This window comes from Lathamus discolor, chromosome Z (genome assembly GCF_037157495.1).
Source record: "Lathamus discolor isolate bLatDis1 chromosome Z, bLatDis1.hap1, whole genome shotgun sequence".
NCBI lineage: Eukaryota > Metazoa > Chordata > Aves > Psittaciformes > Psittacidae > Lathamus > Lathamus discolor.
The window spans coordinates 71,785,484-71,808,865 of NC_088909.1; the positions used below are offsets into that span (position 1 = coordinate 71,785,484).

The 23,382-nt window shown below is 41.7% G+C and overlaps 1 protein-coding gene across 1 annotated transcript in view; it reads left to right on the plus strand.

Annotated features, from left to right (window-relative positions):
• The first annotated feature begins 1,022 nt into the window (after window positions 1-1,022).
• ENTREP1 (endosomal transmembrane epsin interactor 1) overlaps window positions 1,023-23,382 on the plus strand; it is a 28,740-nt gene continuing 6,380 nt past the window's right edge. Inside the window, 8 exon segments of the mRNA XM_065663095.1 lie at window positions 1,023-1,438; window positions 4,127-4,183; window positions 11,529-11,639; window positions 12,941-13,069; window positions 13,803-13,907; window positions 14,027-14,145; window positions 19,954-20,083; window positions 20,653-20,728. Coding sequence (XP_065519167.1) covers window positions 1,064-1,438; window positions 4,127-4,183; window positions 11,529-11,639; window positions 12,941-13,069; window positions 13,803-13,907; window positions 14,027-14,145; window positions 19,954-20,083; window positions 20,653-20,728 — 1,102 coding nt within the window. The 5' untranslated portion in view covers window positions 1,023-1,063.

A 23,382-nucleotide genomic window follows, 5' to 3' on the forward strand; every position in this document is an offset into this window, starting at 1 on the left:
TCTACTCTGAAGCCCTGAAATAGATAGTTACTCAGTAAGCTTTCAGCACATTTACAGCACCACAATTCTATTCTCATCTAACAGAATAAAAGGGAAAATCATAGAAAGTGTCATTAGAGTTAGCACGTGTACAACAGTCTTCAGTTTCACATATATGGTCAAAGTTGCAAGTTTACTGGTTAATGAATGGGTTAAAGACGGGGAAGTCATGCGCAGGGGTAAGTAGCGCTTGGGCAGCCTTCCTATGTAGTCTTAGGTGTTAAGATCTATTGCTTGGAGAGGGGCAAGTGGAAGAGATGGACAGGCCATGGTCACAGCAAACTTTCCCAAAGGGACACATGGAGGAGGGAAAAGGCAAAAAACTCAGCTGTGCTGGGTAAAGGGGTTTCTTTGCCCGTATCTTAGCTCAGAAAACATGGCATCGTGCGTGTGCCCAGGCACACACGCGTATGGACACACACACATCGTTTTGTCTGCCAAACCTCCTCCTCTTGTTGGGAAAGGCGCCAACAATGCGAAATGCAACCCAGCGGCTTCCCCCACCCTCCTCCCAGGAAGAGTTATTTTAAAACGTTAGGCTTGCTGCTCGGTAACGCCAGTGACCAAAGGAATAAAGGGCAAGGCAGGAGGGTGGGAGGCAGCACGTTAGCAAGGGGAACGGGAAAGCCCGCCAAGACTAGCGGAAAAGGGCCCATAGAGTAGCAGCAGCAGCGACACCAGGGACGAGGCGGGATGGGTCTGCGTCCGGCAGAGTTCGGGGTACGGCGGCGGGCAGCGAGCCAGCGGAGCTCGGCTCTGCGGCCAGGCGGGGCACTCTGCAGGGCGCTTGATGCGTCGCCGGCCGGGGGGCGGGCGGGAGGGCTAAGGCCGGGGCAGGCGCGGAGTCGTCCACTGCTGTCGAGTGGGCAGGCGAGGGGAGAGCCGCGCCACAGGAAGTCTGCTCCCGGGTGCGCTGCCACACGAGCGGCAGCGGCGGGGCCCCGCCCGGTCCGGCACGACCCAGCCCAGCATGACCTGGCCCAGCGTCCGCAGAAGCCGCCCGCAGGGAGCCGCAGCAGCCCCCATGTCGCTGGCGGTGGTGGTGCCGTGTTCCTCCTGTCCCGACCGGGGGCTCGTCCCGCTACCCCGGACGGCCGCAGACAGCACCACCGGCACGGCAACGGGCTCGCTGTCCGCCGCGGCCGCCGACCTGTCGGCGCCGCCTTCCCGATCCCGCGACCGGCGCCCCAGACTGCCGCTACGCCGCAACCCGCGCCCGGCCGCCCGCTCCGCCGCGTCGGCCCCGGGCGTCAACTTGCTGCCGCAGCGACCGCTGCTGTGGCTGGGGCTGCTGCAGATCGTCCTGGGCTGCACTCTGGTGGCGCTGAACTTCGTAGCGCACTCGCTGAGCAAAGCCCAACAGGTGAAGAATGCCTCTCCCTTCTGGGTTGGACCTTCGGTAAGTCGCCGTCGCGGAGTCTGAGTCGATGCCGGCTGCCGCCCGGCGCTGAGACACCCGCACGGGCCGTGCCGGCGTCGGGCTCGGAGTGCGCGGGACCTCCGAGGCGGAGATGCCGCCTATCACCGGGAGCGCGTGCTACCGGGAGCTCCTGCGGAGCGGAGCGCCGGCTTTCTCCCGCTTGGAAATCACGAGCAGTTACGCTGGTGCTAACGGTTTTACCAGCGTGAGAGCATGATCCCAACAGGACAACTAGAGACAACTTAATTATTACACGCAATCAGAAACGGGATTTTCTCAAGTTGTGGTGTATGTAGAGGCTGCATATCGCTTTTGTGCGTTGTATGCCGTTACTCTAGTGAGAGAGAGCTAAATAGCTGTGTTCCTGGAAAGAGAAAACAGAAAAAAACTCAAACCCCAAACCAAAAAAAAAAAAAAAAAAAAAAACAACCCAAAACACACCCCAAACCCACCAGCAGGGGTGGGCTTATAACAGTTTTGTAAAGAGATGTGAGAAAAGTTATTCCATCTCCTGTTGGGCTCTGCTTTAAACTGCACATTTGTAAATACAGAATATATAGTATTTTGAATTGCGAAAGCCAGCACGAGTAAGCAGAAGTTAATAGGAGCAGGAGACAATCGATAGATTGTTCTCAGTTTGAGGGCCCTTGAGCAATGAGCAAGTTCGTTCTGTGGCTCGCATGCTCTGCTCCTGCTGCTTGTGCGAGCAGCATCAGCCTGTTCCTGAGTCTGAACTTTTAAATTGTGTTTCTAGTGTTGCTCACAACCCGTGCAAAAGTGCTCAGTGATCTGTGGTTAGGGATTAGGTAGTTGCTATTCGTGTGTATAATGTGATTCTCATACCTGAAAGTATAGACAGCCTGCACTGGAGGAGGGGGGGGGTACAGGGACGGGAAGGAGAGGTGAACACAGATCATCCTGATGTGTGTGTTTGGTGTGTCTCCTAAGGTTTTTCACCTTCTTCTTCTTCTTCTTACCTTAGATTAAACCGAGTTTAAATGTGTGTAAGCTGCGGATTTTCTTTGAACCCTGCACAAAGAACCATGCTTGATATTTTAAAATGTTTTAAAATATCATGTGTAAAATAGAAGTATCTGGTTTCATTAATAATGAGGGAAGTGTTTACGTTTTTAATGCTAGCTCTGACACAATAGTGTGCTCATTTGGAGAAGTTACCAAAAATGCATTTTGGGTGTAACAGTGTGAGTGAAACTTTTTGCGCAGAGGCAACCTTGAAAGACAGAGGCAGTTACAAGCTGGAATTGAGGATGTGTCAGTTTTGTTTGTTTTGGGCATTTTTTTCTTAGATGCAACATGCTGATTACGATGCGTTGGTTAAGTGCAGAACAGGAAAACTTTAACTTCAGAAAATACTTTCTTTTCACATCTTAAAGCTTTAACAAATATAATGAAATAAGTCATGTTGTCCTTAAGACAAAACAGCAATTCACATCAGTATTGATGTGATTCGTTATAAAATCATGTGGCTATTTTGCACTCAAAAAATTCAAAATTAATTTGTTATGAAACTGTAGAGTTATGTATATGGTTTTGCAACACTGCCGATTATATAAGTAGGTGTTCAGGCCAAGTCATATATGCGTATTGCACTAGCTTAGATTGATTATGGCAAATGAATGAAGTTACAGAAAGAACTTAACGAAAATTCTAATGGGCAATTAGCTATTTTATCTAGTCTTCTTATTTCTTTTTAGGTGGTAATTTGGCATGGATTGTTTTAGTCACAAAGTCCCACAGATTTGAAGTGTACCTGCTTATTTGTGGGACCTGCTGAAAAACTGATTTGCCTTTCTTTTTAAGGGTTACCGTCCTTGCTGTGAGAGAGTGTTTGAGTATACTGTTTGCTTCAGTTCTACACCAATTGTTTCTCCTTCCATAATTGTTTTGCCCTCTAAGGTAAAGAGTCATAGGGTTCAGTTCTGTGATTCGACAAGTTTGATCTAACAACTACTCCTGCAGAAAAGGATGCTTTTACTTCTCCTTGCTTGTACTGATACTGGCATTCGTCTGACTAAATAGCAAATCAGTTCAGGGAGGTGGTTTTGGTGCTTGTCTGTCAATTTTGGGAGGGTTCCTGCTCTGGAAGTTAGTTCACCAAAATGGTCAGGAGGGAGCTGGAGTCAGCACAAGGTAAGAGATAGGAACAGCCTCTGAAGTCACACAGTGGTGACCAAAGGAGAAGAAAAGCCAGTTTTTAGATTTGCTTAGCCAGGTTGCAGAAAACAAGTACTCAGTTGTCTGAAAGTAATTTTTTAGGCAATTGTTGAGGTCACTGTTGCCGGCATAACTTCTTGTCCCCATGGACATTTTCTGGGAGGGAAAAAAAAAACCAAACCAAACCAAAACCAACAAAACAAAACAAACAACAACAGCAACAAAACAAAACCCCAACCAAACAAACAAAAAACCCCACCACAAACCAACAAAACAACAACAACAAAAACAACCAAAAATTAAGATTTGTGTTATTTCACAGGGTGCTCTTAGGAGTGAAGAACCTCATCAGCACAGTGCATCTTCACGTCCTCCCAGTGTTGTAGAGTTCCGAAGTGCACCTCAGCAGAGCAGTGATAAATACCATGTGAACAGCATTCTGTGAACAGTTGTTCGCTTCTTGGTGATGCTACTTCTTTTTTTATGTTGTAGGTAATCTTATCTGGAATCTTAGGCTTAACAACATGGAAGAGGCCGATCGTGCGTTTGGTAAGTATGGGTTAGAACTTGTTTTAAGGAAACTGTGAGAAGATGATTATAAAAGTAATAATTTGTTTCTCCTTAAAAAGACAGACTATACTGCTGAGTCTCTTTTTTAAAACTGTTGAATCATAATTATTGAAAGAGGAGTCAAAGACCTGAAAGACCATATTACTTCCTGCAGTCATGGAGTCCCCATTAAGGGCAAGAGTGGACGATGTCTGGGAGAAGTGTTAATGTTCTTTACAGAGCATTTTTTTGTGCTTGTGTAGGTAGAAGAAGATGCTAATTTAGCATAAAGTAGCTCTCTAAGGCAGTGCAGCTTAAGCTTAAAGAGTGGAATTGGTTTTAAAGCTTAGCTTAGTTGTATTGGTTTAGTGCCCCACGGCAGGTTTAAGAGCTAACCTAAGCATCGCCATCTTACAGAAAGTATCCAGGTTTTGTATTTGTTAGTTACTGTTTCAAGTACAGTTGACCTTAACTTACTCTGAGAAAAGCAAACAGATGCGTGCAGCATGTAAACTGTTTCCACTTGTAAGTGAAATCAGAAGCTGCGTGGCTCTCAATATCTCAGAATTGGGATGAAAAATAGAACGTTTTGAAGTGGATCCCCCCCCCCCCCCCCATACTGTCACTTCTGAAGATATTTACCAGCCCAAAGCAGTTGTTTTATTTTTATGCAGTACTTCCTCAGGATCCACATGGTCATCAGTGAGGAGTACCAAGGATCAGATGTGTGAGCTGCGGATGAATTGCTGTTTCTCAGTGGTACATTGGTTAGCACAGGCAGAGCAAAGCAAATCTTTTACTGGTTCTTTGGATAGAAAGAAGAGCTTGGTGTCTGTGGCTCCCAGTCTGGAAGGACCATATTTTCATGAAAATAAATGTAAATGCCATCTGTCTCAAAATGCCTGAGGCTTGCACACTGCTCCTTGTTTCTATATTGCTTGTGTTCTGCACAGTTTCTGCAGCATATTGTTGACATAGTTCCCTTTTGCCTGTTGTTGCTCTTTCAAAATTTCACATTCTCCTTTGTATTAACTTTATGGGTCCTTCCTAGTTTTACTTAAATATGAAAGCACCAAAGTCTTCCTGATCCTTTCATTTATATTAAATGATCTCTAGAACATTCGAGTGCTGGAGCGGATTGCCGAGTGATGTCCTGCAGCAGATGTGTGAGTTTGAGATGAGATTGTTCAAGGCCCTGAGCAGCTCTGCTGTGATCTCATAGCTGACCTTGATTTGAGCAGGAGGATATGCTAGAGTTTTCCTCCTGAGCTCTCTTGCAGCCACAGTTATTCTATGGCTATATGAGTCTATGAAGCTGTATTTATTTATATGTTTGTTTGTTTGTTTATTTGTATGTGTATTTAAGGTTTTTTGGAAGCCAGATTAGATCGCACTTGACACTGCAAAATATTTATTTACCAAAAGTGTGGTCAAACCCTGGAACAGGCTTCCTAGAGAGGCAGTTGATGCCCCAAGCCTGTCAGTGTTTAAAAGGCATTTGGACAATGCCCTTAATAGTATGCTTTTGGTAACTTTTGGTCACCCCTGAACTGGTCAGGCAGTTGGACTAGTTGTCCAATAACTAATTGTTATAGGCCCCTTGCAACTGAAATACTTTATTATATGTGCAAAAAAGGAAATAAGCTACAGTCTATCAAGGGCAGGTTGTTAGCCTCTGAAGTGTATTTATTCTGGGCTAAATTTCCAATATAACTGCCCTTTAGTGATTTGAACATTTTCTCTTGGGAATTATAAGGAGTTGTATGAGCTGTAAAAGCAACTTTGCTAAATACACAAGCACTAAGACTCCTTATACAGCTGTGGCTTAGAGTTATGACATTCATAACTTAAACTAAAACTGTGAAATTCAAAAAGTGTTAGCATTTTTGCTCTTATGACAAAAAAAAATACAGCTCTTCACTGGAAAACAGAAAAGTTTATGGAATTCCAGTATTTATGTAAAACCTTAGAAACTTTCGAAGAATAAATTTATAGTATACCTTTTATTTAATTGGAGAATTTCATCAGAAGAAAAATATGTTCCAGCAGCTTTAAAATAAGGGTTTTCAGGGCTAGCCATGGCCTTCTTGATATCTACACCTCGACTAATTTGCATCAATTTGACTAAAACTTAATGTTTTGACTGAAATACTGGTGCTGCTGAAGTGACATTCTTAAATCTTAGCCCTGCTAGTAGCGATATAAAGCACTGTGAACAAAAGCTGCATACCATGACCCTAATCCTGCAAAACAAAAAAAACCAAAACCAAAACAAAAACCAAAAACCCAAACACCCCCAAAACAAAAAAAAAAAAAACCAACCAACCAACCAAAACAAACAAACAAACAAACAAAAACCCAAAATTAAATCTATCCCTATCCGCCATAATAAGGAAAGTCATTTGGCTTTGGTGAGAATTACTGTAGCAGTGCCTGTTTGCCTGGATTTTTAGTAGTAAAATATCTCGATCTTAACATCTTGGCTCACATGCAGGACTTCACTATAAAGTCAACAAATGGTGTTCATGCAAAGTTTTTAAAGTCAGTCTAAGCAAATAAAAAGAAATATGCTTTTAAGTGTGAGACTGTGAAAAGCCTTTAGGGAGGCTTTTAACCTCTATAACCAGGTCAAATTCAGTTCTCTTCTTATTTTTTAATAATTGATTATTTTGTGCTGAAAAAGCTTATCTCTCATTCATATGATGTGTTTTAATGCACTCTTTAAAAGTATGTGACTCTTCAATTAAATGAAATAGGTTGTGTTTAAGTTTTGTGTGGGGTTTTTTGTTGTTGGCAGTTGTAGTGCAGGTCTTCATATGGCACAATAAATAGCACTCACAACTGATAGAAGATTAGTAAGGTGCCATAACTAATGCTGAAGTATTGCTTGCTGCTGTGTATATGGAAAATTGGTGCATTGACTTGCCTTTTCCTAGAAAGCAAGTATACACATAGGATGTAAACAGATATGAGTTGATGATTATGAAGCAAATGTTTTTTCTTTCATTTATTGAAGTGTCTGCTTGGGCATCACTCCTCTGTTTATGCATATTAAAGCAAAAGCAATTCCTCTCTGGCATTAGATATCAGCTTCAACAACAGCAGCAGGACAACAAGCAGTCTACCCATACAGAATGAATGGGTAGACTGTTTGTGACAGGATCAGAACCTTAGCATGCAAGTTTGTGTTGCTGCGGAGTTCTCAGGGTGTATATTTTTTTACCTGGAATAGATCATCCATGCAAGACATCAGTAAATACTGTATCTGACATTAGAATTCACTTTGCTTTCCTATAGTTTATTTCATATAAATGTTCCTCAAGACTTTCTGCAGCTGTTCACAGTTCATGTGCATCTAATGCTCAGAAGATGAGGGCTGTGAGTCGAACTATAGCCATAATTTGAGTTGTTTCCTTTTTTGTCACTGCAGTTAGATCAGTTACCTCTGTTCGGCTTTTAAAATAGCATGTTTGGCTTTGCCTGTTTATTATAAGTCGTGGAGTACTTCTCTCCGAGTTTACCTGTGGGTGGGATCTTCTTTCACTGAGATAAAGTGCAACACCTGGTTTTACTTGTAGGTGAGTAGTGATGGAAAAGATGTTTAAATTTGCATCTGCAGGGCAATATAGCTTGTAAAATAAGCTAACAGAGTACATGTTAGATGAATAGACAGTGAGATGGATTGAAAACTGACTTAACAAGTAGGCCCAGAAGGTTTTGATCAGTGGCAGAAAGTCTAGCCAGAGGTCAGTAGAGGGTTTTGTAGCTTAGGGGTGAATACTGGGACCCGTACTGCTTGATATCTTAATGAATAGTCTGTACAATGGGACAGAGTGCAAATTCGCAAATTCAGCAAATTCACAGTGATACAAAACTGAGTCAAATGTTGCCTTTCAGAAGGACCTGGATAGGCTGGATAAATGGGCTGAAAGAAATCTCATGAAGCTTGGCAATGGGAAATGCAAAGTCCTGCCAGCGCAGGGAAATTACCCCAGTACACACTGGAGAGCAACTTGCTGGAAAGCAGCTCTGCAGGAAAGAACATGTGGATCTTGGTGGACAGCAAGCTGACCATGGTTTAGTGGTGGACTTCACAGTGTTAGGCTACTGATTGTACTTGATGATCTTAAAGGTCTTTTCAAACCTAAATGATTGTATGATTCTGTGAGATATCAAAGTGCTATTCTGGCAGGGAAAGCTAATGGTGTCCTTGGTGGTACTAGTAGGAGACTTGCCAGCAGGCTGAGGGTGGTGACCCTTCCGCTGCCTGCTGCACTGGTGAGGCCACACTGGGAGTGCTGTGTCCAGCTCTGGGCTCCTTGCTACAAGAGACACATGGATGCACTGGAGCAAGCCCAGTGAAGGGCCAACAAGATAACGAAAGGGCTGGAGAATCTCTTATCTGAGGAGAGGCTGAGGGAGCTGGGGATGTTCAGCCTGGTGAAGGGAAGGCTTAAGGGGAATCTTCTCCATCTCAGTAAACAGCTGTTGAGAAGAAATAAAAAAAAAGGGAGTAGACCTTTTCCAGTAGTGCACACTGACAGGGCAAGAGGCTATAAGAACAACTGAAAAAAATAGGAAATTCCCTGTGAACACAAAACCCCAACTTTTTTACTGTAAGATAGGCAAAAACTGGTGTAGGTGACCCAGACAGTTTGTGGAGTATCCATCTGTAGAGATAGTCAAAACCACCTGGACATGGTCTTTGGCAGCCTGCTGTAGATGACCCTGTTTGAGTAGGGAGTTGGACTAGATGGTCACAAGAGGTGCTTTCCAACCTCAATGATTCTGTGAAAATACTGACCAGATGGATCAGAAAGAAAAAGGATTTTTTTCTCTTGGTATTAAAATATAATATATTCTCTTGTCCACTGTTGGATATGTAGTGTATGTTTTACGGTTCAGGTCATGGTAGTGTTTGAGATTGTACGTAGAAGAATTATTTTTAGCTTTGCCTTTTCAATGGGATTGTCTGAATAGTTGGCTATGCAGTCAAAAATAGACTATGCATATAATAAAAACTAAATCAAGCTTACATTTTTGGTAAAATGGTAGAATTTATTAGAGCATAAATTTTGAAATTATCATCTGTCTTTTGCATATTTAAAATAATGATAAATTTCTTCATTTTTCTTTAATTTAAACATGTTTATTTAGAAAAATCTGTTATATTTAGTCAAGATTTTGTAGACCATTACATAATGAGTCAGGATTTTATAAGAACTTTTTATGTAATTGTACACTGGACTGTTTCTATTGCAGCTTCTGTATCAAAGGAGAAACTTATCTGTGAATTTGGTTTGGTTTTGGGGTTTTTTTTTAGTTTTTTGGTTTTTTAGTTGCTTTTTTTTTTTTTTTTTTTTAAGTCTTTCTTGGCTTATTACACTGGCCAAGTAACTTCTTGGCCAAGGACCTCCATTTCTTCATCAGTGGAAAAAGGACAAATGTACTTTTTGTTTTCCTTAATACCTTTTCTTATGATTTGTTCTATAAAGATGTTTTATGTTGGAACAGTTTCTATTTCATTTGTAAAACTGGCTAATTTCTAGTTGGCAGTGCGCTGTGTTGAACACAGGCAAAAAGCTTTCCTGGTATGAAATACCTGTGTCTATCAATTTTATATGTCTCAACGTAGTTTTAATGAAACGGGTAACTGGGAGAGTTCAGATAAAAGCACAAGAAATGTGCTTTTCAAATGTGCTTTTTACTCAGATTCATCTGGATACTGAGCAAAGAGTTAATATAAAAAAAAAAGATCAAATTTTGTGTACAGAAAAATAAATGGCAAAGTGCTTACTAACATTAAAATCCTCTTATCTGTCATTTTACGTTTATAAAGCTAGGAGAAAGTTCTGTTCCTCTTGTTATCAATTGTTCTCAGTATATCAAATGCAAAATAGTCCCAATCCTCTTCAGAGAATTACTAATAGCTACTTTAATTATAAGGGGTTTTTGAGGTAAAAACCCACCTTATGTGATAATGTTATGGTCAAACTTCTGTAAAGCCTGCTAGTAATCAGATGTTGTAATTTAAGGAATGAGCTTGCACAGTAATGCTCGTTGGCTCTTGTCCATTCAGGGGTGATTGTTTTTCCCTGAACCTGAGTAAACAGGATCATAATTCATGCAACAGCTCTGATTTATTTTTGGTCCAGCCTCCTAGGTAGTTAACCATGATACGCCAGCTAATTTGGAAAGCAGTTGCTGACTTTGTGCGTGTTTAGGAAGTTCTTGTTGCTGGACCTGCCGTAAAGCTAGCTGGAGCAGAGCTGAGCCGGTGTCCCTCATGAGTTTCTTTTCTTCCTCAGATTTTTGTCACCTCCTGCATTTATAATTTTGGCCATTTTGACAAAAAGCCAACTAAGTGAGTAGACTGTTATTAACTAGGATTTTTTTTTGACATTAAAGACCTGATGGCTGTTTTGTGGCACTGAGTGCTTAAAATTTAAACCTGTCAGGAGAGGAATTTGCTATTTTTATTTGTCTCTAAAATAGCAGTCTTACTCACAGTACTCTCTCCTGAATTACAGACAAAATTTTGCACATATGGCAGGAGAAGTTTTTACATATGCTTAAAATCCATATCCCAAGTTTCATGTAAGCACAGATTGGAGATTGTAGGCAATACGTGAAAGCAGGACTTCATTTTGTCTGCTGCTTCTGCTTGTCCTTTTTCAAGTACCCTATTACTCCTGCCAGTACTAGTCTTTCAGATAGCTTATACAACTGAAGGCATTGTCCAGTTTATGAATGGAGGAGTTCTGGTTTTAGTAGCCAGGGGGAAATAAAACTGCATAACCAAGGTCTTTTAAGTGTCTCTGTCCTCCCTGTACCGGGACAAATATTTTTCCTTTATATGTGCTGCAAAATAGTTTTGGAAATCCTATGCATAATGAATATCCTCTTAAGATGTTTCTTACTGATCTGAATGTGTTAAGAGGTAAACTCATCGGAAGGATATGACATACAGTGGAAGTTGGATGGCTTCCAAGTCATACTTCACTCTCCAGAACATTTAGGTACTTTTCAATATTTGCACGTGTAATGATTGGGCTTGATGATCTTAAAGGTTTTTTCCTATCTAGTTGATTGTATGATTCTATGTATTTTACTACTTTTACTGTTTTTATTAGTGCAGAATAAGGAACGAGAGAAGACAAAGGTTTTTGAGTAATTATCTACTGGGTTAAGATAAGACACCCTGGGGCACTGAAGTCACACAGAGTTTTGAAAAGTAGTGCTGTTCCCAGCTTCAGTTTGGGAGTGGAATTTGCACTGCCAGAGGTTCTTTGAGCTGCGTTTGTGATCCTGTTCCTCTGCTGTTAACTATGTTTTGCTGTTACAGGATAACCTATTTGTTGCGCTGTCTGTTGCTTGTCTTCTGCTGAACCTGTCTGGATTTGCCTTAGGATATCAAGGCGCTCGGTTTGTGTCCGGTATACCCAGATGCGATTTGGTGAGCAGCCAGACTGATTTACATTTATTTCTCTAATATCATAGACATTTAAGACAAGCATAAAGGATTTTTATCGTAACATAAAAAAGATAAACTGTTGAAAAAACCATGAATGGGTACTGATGAGCTACCTCCAAATAGCTCAGTCAGTATAATCTCTGTGTGGGCTTTTTTTCCTGGTTTGCCTCACCTGGTGAGGTCAATTAGTGTTAATACCTTAGAGCAAGAGCTGTGAAGAGAAAAATAAGTTAGATCAAATCACACTAGCTTTTCATAACACTTCTGCTTGAGGAAGAAGCAATCTGCAAAAGAAAGGACAGAATGCAAACGATTTTTCTTGTGTGAGTGTCATAAGGAACCAGAATTTGTAAAATAATTAAAATTGAAAGATACAGAGTTACTTGATGATAAAGATGATTGTATGTGAAGGCTTGAAGGACTATAAAGTTAATGGAAAGATTTTTGAATAGTTTTCATTCATTTATTGCTTCAGGAAAGCTATTGTTGGTTCCTTACCATGCCAGTAGGTGTATTGCAGTGAGAGTCCAAGATTGCAAGCCCTTGATTCACTCAGCATCAACATAAGAAAGCAGCTCTGAGAACTGTTACTGTTACTCCAGAAAAGATGATTAAAATGTTTCAGGAATTTTGGAGCCCTCTGATGTTGGAAGTATAGGGTAGAGCTGAAAGGCATTCCTGAACTCATGGATTATTCTGTAGAGTGGTTTATGCAGGTGGAAGATCTCTAACACTATGACGCCCCTGAGTTTGACAGTTTTGACAGTTTGAGCCAGTTATATCTAGATACAGAAACACTGAATTTCTGCTTGAAAACTAAGATGACAACATTAATTTGTACATTACAAATAATAGTGGTGTACAGATAAAACTATCACTGATTTGCCTGGGTTGAAATTATAGTTGTAGGCTTCATTCTGTCTGCAGAGATGCAAAATACACTCATGAATCACTTGCTATACAGTGGCTTAGACGTCAGTCAAAGAAAGAAATTCCAAACTGCTGTGTGTTTGAAGGATATTAAAATTGCTTAGTAAGCAGTGCAGCTTTGAGTTGTAGTTAAATGTCTTGAGCTTATCGGTAATGCTTCTATTCAAATAAGAAGTCTGCATAATATCGCTTTATTATGTGTGAATTCTTGGCATATGGAAGTTCTATAAGCTTGTATTACCAGTCTGCTTTGCAGTCAGTGGTATAGTTTAACACATGGGCTCTATATAGTACGGGTAAAAATGTTGCATAAAACATTATACATTAAAAAGTGGAGTTTTGTGTTTTCAAAGGTGGGTATGGATGAAAACAAGATTTGTTTTTGCTGTGAAGAATTTCATCTCACTAAATGCACAGAAGAAGATGCTGTGCTGACGCTATACAACCTGAAGTCTTGCAGTGCTTCTCACCTTCTTCTTCAGGTACTCAACACACACTGCCTAACATGACTGCTTTGATAATATCCCCACTTTTGCAACAGTGCTTTGCTGAGGTGACTGCAGTGTTTACTGTGAGAAATTCTGTAATTTTTCTGGTCTTCCACACCAGTCAGAAGCTCTTTAACCTGCAACAGGTTTTTTTCCTCATCTCTAGGTTTTGACCAGTGCATTGCTAATACAATGTACAATTCTTGTCCTTTCTGTGTTTTATGCAACTGAAACTACAGTTGAATTCAGACAAGATCGCATGAGTAAATATGGTGTAAATTTGATGCCTTCACTGGTCTTTTGATAGTCTAAGCTTTCCTTGGCTTACAAACTGTCAAAATACAGCTTCCGAACAGCATCCTCTGAATAATAAAAGTGCTTTGACGTTTCTTTAATGGCAATTATCTCACCACTGGATTTCCCACAGAAAGGTTAAGATGAAGGTTGTAATTCTTGATTAACAGATGGACTATAAACCACATCTGAGTGGTAAACCCTTCCGGATCTCTCTGTTGGGATACACAATAGGACAAAACAAGCTTATGCAAATTTCTCCCACCTTGGAAACTACCTGTCCTGAAGACTTCATCACATATGTTTTTAAGAAGTAATTGTCATGATTACATTTGTGTTTTCACTGTGTGTTTTTTCTTGGCTTATTATAATAAGTATTTTTACAAATATCTTGATTTAATCTTTTAATATCCATAATCTTCATGTTCTTCAGAAAGTTCTCTTTGCTCTTTGTGCCCTGAATGCTTCCACCATCACAGTCTGCTTGGCAGTGGCTACCCTGCGTTGCTTACGGAATTTTGCAGGAAGATCCTGCCTAGTAAGTACGGACAAGGTGTTGTCTGCTATAAACACCAGTACTGACAGCATTACTGAATTACACAGTTCAGCAAGTTTTTGTGTCTCGGAAGGTTTTTAACCAAAGTTTCATTTGATTAGGGTGAATCTCAGGCTGAAGACCAAGATCATGCTTCGGATCATGATGATTTTGTCCCACCTGTGCCACCTCCCTCCTATTTTGCAACTTCTAATTCGTTTAATACAAGAGTGACTTGCAGGTAAGCCTCTCTTCCTTTCTTTTAGTGTCTTTGGCAATATCGCATAATCTGATTTATTTTCTTCTTTTTAATTTTTCTCAAGACCATTTTCTCTGTTATTAAGTGAAAAAAGGTTGGTGACTTTGTAGACAGGGGGAATTAAAAGCCTTTTAAGAGGCAGTATAAATACAGCATTGTTGAAGGGCATAATTTTGTGATTTTCACTTTAGATTCTGTAGGAACTGTTTCTTGGTAAGAGAAATACCATGATTTGACATGGCTGAAAGCTTTTATGATACTGTCAATGCAGTGATAGAAAGCCAGGAGCAATCTCTTGGCAAGGCTTGTATGAGAGACTCCTGAATGGCTGCCTGACCCCCCACAGACCTTCCTGCCATAGTGATTCTCCTTCTCACTCTTTGGCAATTAGGGCTGATTGAAGGGTATGTTTTGCTGGTACGGCCAGGATAGGTAATCACTATCCTTATCTTGGTTCTCAGCTTTGAGCTGTCAGGCAGGGTTTGCACCTGGTGTTACTGCAGGTCTCCTCCACAGTGGCAGCTGTGGAATGGAGGAGGAGTGAGAGTGCACAAGGAGGATGAGTTCACATATTGAAAAGGATAGTCACAAATCATGGTAATCTCTACTTGTCCACTACATCCCTCCCCTGCTTTTTTTTTCTTCCTTCAGTTCATTACTACAAAGATAAGAAGTATTGGGAGGAGGTTAAAACAACAGCTGTATGAATTTTCCTGTGAGTAAGGAAACATGCAGAAAGTCTTCATGTTGCAGAAGGATGCCTTCTTCAGTATAGCTAGTCTGATCAAAAACTCAAATGTAAATTTGGTGGGGGGGTTGTTTGTTTTGTTTTGAAGAACAATAGGGCTAAAAGTCATGTAGCTTGTCCATTAGGCATCAACTCCATTATTTTGCTGTACTGGGACTTACTAGTGTCTATATTACTTGCAGTTTGGTGATGACTTGTGGGTTTTGTTATTGTTCATTCTACAGGAGGATTTACACTCTTCCCAGTAATTTACAGGTTAGATTTGTTTATTAGTTTATGACTCAAGTGAGGCTGCATTATTCTGTTGTGAACACAGCAATGTTTACACATAAAATATCATGATACTGAAGCAGACTGTATTGCTCTCCTCTTCTTTAAAAATCCTGCTTTTTGCAGTATGCAAAACTGTTTAGTTTATTTCAATTTCATCAGAAATGGCATGCATGACTTTGAAGACTCTGTGGGCGTTGTAGAGGTAATTACAGATCTTGGAATTACCTAGAAAAATTCACATTTCACAGGAATCATCTAAATCATCTAAAACGCCGAAGACTGGGGTTGATTTCCAAACATAGAATCATAGAATAGTTACGATTGGAAAGGACCTCAAGATCATCTAGTTCCATCCCCCCTGCCATGGACAGGGACACCTCACACTAAACCATCCCACACAAGGCTTCATCCAACCTGGCCTTGAACACCGCCAGGGATGGAGCACTCACAACCTCCCTGGGCAACCGATTCCAGTGTCTCACCACCCTAACAGGAAAGAATTTCTGCCTTATATCCAATCTAAACTTCCCCTGTTTAAGTTTTAACCCATTACCCCTTGTCCTGTCACTAAAGTCCCTGACGAAGAGTCCCTCCCCAGCATCCCTATAGGCCCCCTTCAGATACTGGAAGGCTGCTATGAGGTCCCCACGCAGCCTTCTCTTCTCCAGGCTGAACAGCCCCAACTTCCTCAGCCTGTCTTCATACAGGAGGTGCTCCAGTCCCCTGATCATCCTCATGGCCCTCCTCTGGACTTGTTCCAACAGTTCCATGTCCTTTTTATGTTGAGGACACCAGAACTGCACACAATACTCCAGGTGAGGTCTCACAAGAGCAGAGTAGAGGGGCAGGATCACCTCCTTCGACCTGCTGGTGACGCTCCTTTTGATGCAGCCCAGGATACGGTTGGTTTTCTGGGCTGCGAGCGCACACTGAAGCCGACTCATGTTCATTTTCTCATCGACCAGCACCCCCAAGTCCTTCTCTGCAGGGCTGCTCTGAATCTCTTCTCTGCCCAACCTGTAGCTGTGCCTGGGATTGCTCCAACCCATGTGTAGGACCTTGCGCTTGTCGTGGTTGAACTTCATGAGGTTGGCATCAGCCCACCTCACAAGCATGTCAGGGTCCCTCTGGATGGCATCCCTTCCCTCCAGGATATCAACCGAACCACACAGCTTGGCGTCATCGGCAAACTTGCTGAGGGCACACTCAATCCCACTGTCCATGTCAGCAACGAAGATGTTAAACAAGATCGGTCCCCACACCAATCCCCGAGGGACACCACTCATTACCGGTCTCCAGCCGGACATCGAGCCATTGACCACAACTCTTTGTGTGCGGCCGTCCAGCCAATATTGTTGCTCAATAATGTTTACTCTGACCAAGGACTTTCTGTGTCTCATGGTCTGCCAGGGAGGAGGGGAAGCTGGAAGGAAGCAGAGATAGGACACCTGAGCCAAACTAGCCAAAGAGGTATTCCATACCACAGCACATCATGCCCAATATATGAAATGGGGGGAGCTACCTGGAAGGGCTAGATTGCTGCTCGGGTCTGGCTAGGTATCGATTGGTGGGTGGTGAATGGTTTTATTCTCTCCCCTTGTTATTTCCCTTATCATTATTATTATTGGTGGTAGCAGCAGTGATTTGTGTTATACCTTAGTTACTAAAATGTCCTTATCTCAACCCGTGGGAGTTACATTCTTTTGATTCTCCTCTCCATCCGTCCTGAAGTGGGGAAGGAAAGGGGTGGGAGCAAGCGAGTGGCTGCATGGGTCTGAGTTACCAGCTAGGCTTAAACCACGACAAATGATCCCTTTGAAGATTAGGTATTTAGTGAAATAAGTTTGTCACAGTTTCCCTGCTTTAAAATGGGACTGTCGTTCTTTATCTGGCATGTCATTCTAGATGGTTATCTCCTTCCCAGCAGCACTACTTCTTTTTGTCTATTTTCAGCACAGTAATGGCTGCTGAACAGTTATTTGAAGCTTCTGTGGTCTAATATTGGATAGCTACCTTGCTTATGACTGCACTAAAACTTGTTGATAGTAACATGTAAGTGATGGTGACTTCTTTCTGAAGTCAGGCTACTTGTTCCAAGGTGCTCAGAGTAGTTATGCAGCAGTGCAGAAATGAAATCAACAGACAAGAGTCAATTTCCATTGTTGGCAGATGGGGAAATATGACTCACCCTAGTATGGATCCAGCAGAGTAGATGGGATGGGACCTGGCCTTCCCTCAGTCAGCCTCCTCATCCCACACTTCTCTCCCCTGCCCAGACTCTACCCTGAGCACTGTGCTGCGCTCGTGACCTGGCTTAGAATGCTGACGTCCCATGGACTCCACATCCAAGACCTTTGTGGGAAAGTGGGGTGAAAGAAACTGCACCTAGGGTAGTGAACCACCACCTGCAATCTTCACCTGGGGTGGCTCTAAACCAGATACATCCCTTTGAGAAAGGGAACACTGCAGTGATCAAAACAGGTGCCAAGAACATATCAGGAACAGGTAGCAGTTCTCCACCCTTTAAATCACAGAGCCAGAGGTGCTGCAAACAAAGCCAATTAATTGGCTTGTTCATTTGTTCATGGGAAAACTTCTATATTTGTCTTACCTACTGGCAGACAAACCAAACCAGCTTTACAAATGTCTGGTCAACTTCTACCTCTAATCTTGTTATTTCATAAATAAGGAAGTGGCAATAAAGTTGTTTTTCAGGACTGGCACAACATTAGGAGATACAGTTGAGTTCCCACTTGAAGAATAAAATACAAGATGTTCTAAGGCATGTGAGTTTAAGGGAAGAGATGATCCATGTTGGGGAGCAAAACCTGGAGTCTAGAAATCTACCCCCATCCAGTGTAAAGTACCATCTGGGGACTAGAGGCATTTGCCAAAATGCAGATCTCTTTATCCAAGCTGTGTATTCTCAAATTCAATATGTGTCTCAAATTGGACCCATATGCTGCTGACAGTTGTTTCTTAACTACTGAACATATTCCTGCTATTGCAACACTTAAGTTTTGGGAGGACAAAACCCTGATTCTGTTGTTCCATTGAGGCATAAGTGCAGAAGGTGCACAAGAGGTCACTAAGGATGTGCCTTCCCCCTTCAGTGTCCTGCTTACTAGCAGTGGTACAGAGCCTTTGCCTGGTCTTGAACAGTCTCTGCGCAGTAGACTCTTCCCTACCTTCCTGTATCATCACTTCAAAAAGCTGCAGGTTTTACGCAGGAATTGACTTTCTTGCATAAAAAGTGGAGAGTGGAAATGAAGAACTAAAGAACAGACTGACAAATGTGCACATCCTGGAAATTACTTTTATATTGCGGGACTTAAGGGAATGCTTTTCTAGTTGCATGTTCTATAGTAAGTTGTAACATGATATAATTCTTGGATGCAAGATCAATCTTCAAGGTGTGACTAAGCTGGGTAGGCCAGATCAGACATGTTTAAGAACAAAACTAAGGTTTAAGAAGTATATCATTTTTATGGCCTACACAGAATGAAAGCTCAGCATGAATGTACTAGGAAAATCTGAAGAAGTAGTGCCAACAGAGCATCAATGTTCATTGTACTCCAAAATTATTCTGAAGCTTTAAGGAACAGAAGAAATAGAATGAGATTACAAACTATTGTTGTATGTTGTATTTCCCCCATATTTAAGATTAAAAAAAGCAGTGGCTAGTTATGAAAATATTTATCTTTCTTTTCCTCAAATTTCTCCATGCATTACCCCCATTATTTTGCCAGGACCTTTTCACAAAAGTGGTCCCATTTCTTTTCATGAAGCTTTATTCTTTTTCTTTGTAAGCTGCCATTCACTTTGCCCTTTTCCCTCAGCTTGCAAGAAACTCATTTTCATACTCAACTTTTTTCCATCCTGAGAAGCCCTAAACGCTGGGAGGAATGACTTGCTCTTGTGTAACATTTCTTTGTAGAGAGATTGCATCCACTAGCTGCAACAGATAGCTGCAAGTCTGACATAGGTCCAGAGGGCAAAATGTGGACTTCTCTGTGTTGCTTGAGGTTCCTTCTTAGTACCAAATCAGCAATATAGAATAGAATAAAAAGCAGAGTAGATTTGAGATGCTTCGGGTCACAGACTTCTCTGAAGATTGTATAGGGAAGGTCCCCTTGGCAGCTCTGCTGTCAACCACACTTTGTTCCAGTGTTAACGGTGTAATGTAAACTTATGTTATCAAAATTGGCGTTTGCCGAAGAGTTTATCCAGGCACTGTTCTGATTTCTTCCTTCTCTGAGCTACCTCCTAAGAGCAAGATGATATAGCAAAAGGTCTTCAGGATTTCTGCTGCATTCCAGCTTTCATAGAACTCTTTGAAAACTGAGGAGTAAAGTTAACCACGAGGTACATTTAGCTTATACAAACTTTAGCTGAGCATCGTCACAAAAATAGCCTTTAGTTTGAGTTTGCCTTATTCTATGCAGCTGTATCTGAACATCTAACATGAGATTAGAAGTCTCTCGAATTTCAGTTATAATTCAGAATTCGGTAGCTCACAAAACTTTGAGCAGGTTGTTGCATTTTAGGTAACCACCTGTATTTGAATCTCTTGAAACAAAACTGAATCTCTGGGAAATAAAACTGAAATGGGTTCCTGGATGCTGTACTGCCCAAAGATGTTTGAAGTTCTGATGCACACATTGGAAAGATCCCAAAATATGAGCTGGCACAGGAAAGCCAGTGGAATTTGGTAGCAGATAATTTTTTTTGGCCACACTGAAGGAGTCACTTGGTGTTGTTTGTTGCAGGATGCTTGGCTCTGATGTTATTCCATTACCCCATATTTACAGAGCACAAATCAAGGGCATTGAAGTGTTCTGTCCTCTGGAGCCACCTCCTGCTTATGAACCTGTGCGGAGTGAGAACAGCTCTGAGCAGGTACGGCCCGCAGAAGTTTGAAGTGTAGGTTGAACTTCCACTACAGAGGTGAAGTTGCACTGAGGTATGGTAAACATAAGTCAGGTATCTCTAAATTTCAGCATAGCAGGAGAACATGTGTGGTTACAAATGTGGCTTGCTGTAAATTTCACTGAAGACTTTAATAAACCACCTTTACAGTGCAAAAGTGCCCCAGTTGGAAAACTCTGTCCATGCACTGGAAAAAGAGCAGAATGTGCTGTTGAGCACATCTGTTGCTGGTTATTCTAGAGGACACCTGTGCTGCCTCCTTGCTTTACTTCCCTCCCATCTGGGACTGGGTCAGGGTTTTGTTATGCTCACTGATGCCTTTTCGATGGTATTTTCAGAAGACAGGTGCTTTTTCATAGAAAATGAAAATACTCCGCAGGATAGAATTGGCTGACCTGGATGATGAACATTAATTGCAGATACTCACTGTGCAGTTAAGCAAAAGTGTTCACTTTTGTAAAGTGGATGATGCAGGTCTTAGAAAGTACCAGAAAAAAGATGGTGGCTTGTGATTTTTGAACTTTTCTATTTTATTCCAGGAATGTGCACTCCAAGTACGTGTCATGGAAGTTGTTGATGATCCGGAGGAAGTGAGTAACAGGGAGGCTTCTGAAGGTAAAAACTGTACTTGAGAATTTGTATTTGACAGTTATACCCAGCCCAGATGACTTAATGCAGCAGGAGCATAATTATTTCTTTGAAAGACAGCTACAGTATTGCAAGCCAGAAAGATACAGAATCATAATTGTTTTGTCCAGCAGGACAGCAATTAATGATTAAAATATGTAAAAAGTTGTTGGTTTTTAAGATACAGAAACAAAGATCTATTTCCTTTTTAATAATCTACAAGATGACCATTGACTCATAAGTCCATATGCCGTAAGAAATAATGTTCAGCTCCAGTGCTTCAATTTGTTTTGAGTACTGATGGTGTCTGTTGACATTTTGCTGCTGATGAAAATAGGAAAAGGATAAAATAATGCTGGACTGTGTTGAGCTAAATGCAGGAATTACTCTATTAAGCAGCTTGCACTGGAAGAATTTGTAAATAGTTCATGCATACTCATACAGGACATTAGCTAGACTACGTGTAGATAGCACATCCAGCTTTGCTCAGTATTGTTTTAGAAAATGAATGGAAATGGTTCAAAGTTGTTTTCAGCCTAATCTTTGTTGTGATGTACACTTGCAGCTAAACATTATCAGCTCCCAGGTAAGTCACAGGCAAGTTTTGCAGTACAGCTCCAGTGAAAAAAACTGTTCCACTTTTCGCTTGGACTTGCCATTATGGGGCAGAATATTTTCTGCAGCAGATGGCTACGTGCCTGCCTATCTGCACAATGTTCACAGCTCAAGAATTTAGAGAGTAAACACAGTTGGGCTGGCAGGAGGGCCACAAATCTTTTGTTTGGCTGTGGCTTCTCTTCTGCTAACCTACTTCTCAAGCTATAGGAAAACCTTGGCGTGAAGTTCATCAGCTGAAATTGTCCCTGCCAAGTGGCAGCAGGAAGAAAAGTTTACAGTAAGCGGTATTTCAAAGAGATAACAAGTCTTTCTAAGTTCCCTTACACTCTGGCAGTCTCCCTGAGATTTCTGAAAACAATTACTTGGATGTTTCTGGTATCTCATCAGTTGCGATAACCAGAAAAAATTCACAAGAGCTGTAGCAAACAGTTTAACTCTCGAGGGTCATTGATAAAACTGGTGTTGCTGTCTCTGAGCACTTTGAGCACAAACAAAAATGGGATATCAAACATAAGGCTGCATGGTGACTGCTTAAAGCTATGAGAATGGAAAACAGGAAAAGAATACTGTAAAAAATGCAAGATGTTGTGAAGAAGAGGCAGGAAAAAAAAAAACCCACAACCCCAAACCAAACCCAAACCCACAAACCAAAAGTGAAAACACAAAACCGAACACCACCATCAAACTTATGCTGAGGTATTGTTTGAGGTATTCTGTGTATTTAGAAACTTCCTTTGCAAGTAAGCAGACCTGAGCACATGTGACAAATTATACCCTCCTCTCCCTCTATTTCTTTTTCTCTCTCCCTTTTTTTTTCATCCAAATTAAAAGGCTGGTAATATTAATAAAGAATATTAACACTGCCTTTTCTAGAACTCAAGGTTTCCTAAGAGCAATGAATTTAAGAAAAGGAAATACGCTGAGCAGTATCTCATCCCTTAGTCATATTTAGGGAAGTATACTGGGCCTTGCTGAGGTGGAGTTCATTTTCTGCATAGCAGCATATATGGTGCTGGTTTGGATTTCTGACCAAACTGACGTTCACAACACACCAGTGTTTTAGCTGTTGCATGGCTTTGAGGACTGCTCCATCTCTTACTCTGCCCGCTCATCCCTGCAGTGTGTAGGCTGGGGCTAGGCAAGACACTGGGATGGGACACAGCTGGGACAGCAGACCCCAAATGAGCAAAAGGTTGTCCCGTGCCACATGGCAGTTTTGCAGGTTACCATTGCTCAGGAACATCAGTCCCTGGCTGGACATCAGTCAGCTGATGGTGAGTTACTGCTTATGCACCACTTGGTTTTTCTTTGGTTTGTTTTGTTGGTGGTGGTTTGGTGTCAGCCCTCTACACTCCCCCAAACTCTTTTTCCCCAACCCACGAGTTTCTTCCACTTTCGTGCTTCCAATTCCTCTCCCTTCCCACCAGAGGGGGAGTGAGTGAGCAGCTGTGTGGGGCTTAACCACCTACTGAGGTTAAACCACAGCAGGAGGAAAATTCAAAACGAGGGGACATGTTGGAATTGTGTCAGGGTAACTCCATGGGCTGTCTCAGCTGATGTAGAGTAACAGTCTATAAATAAAAGTTGAGCTTTCAGTTTACGCTGATAGTCTGTCGTGCCAGGGCATATGTGTATGATGCCATTATCCTCTTGGCATCACCAGGACTAAGTGTAGCTCCCGACGGAAGTTGAAGCTGCGCACTACTGTCTGCCAGCAGAAATAGGGGAGTCCTGCGTGCCGGCTGCAGGAGACATAAGCTTCTTCGTGCTAGCTAAAATGGTTTTACTGGCTTAAAAAGAACTCCTGTAAAGTGAAATCGGACCTTCCCTGCTGACTGTAGTAGGAAGACATGCAATGTCCTACTGAATGCTTGTTGTGATTGGCAGCTGCTCTATATAATCACATACTAGATATGCACACTTCTAGTACATAGCAGCTTAAGTCAGCTATGTCTCTGACATCTGAAACATTAATATTAATCAAGAATTATCAGAAGATCATGAAATTGATTACTTCATCTGTT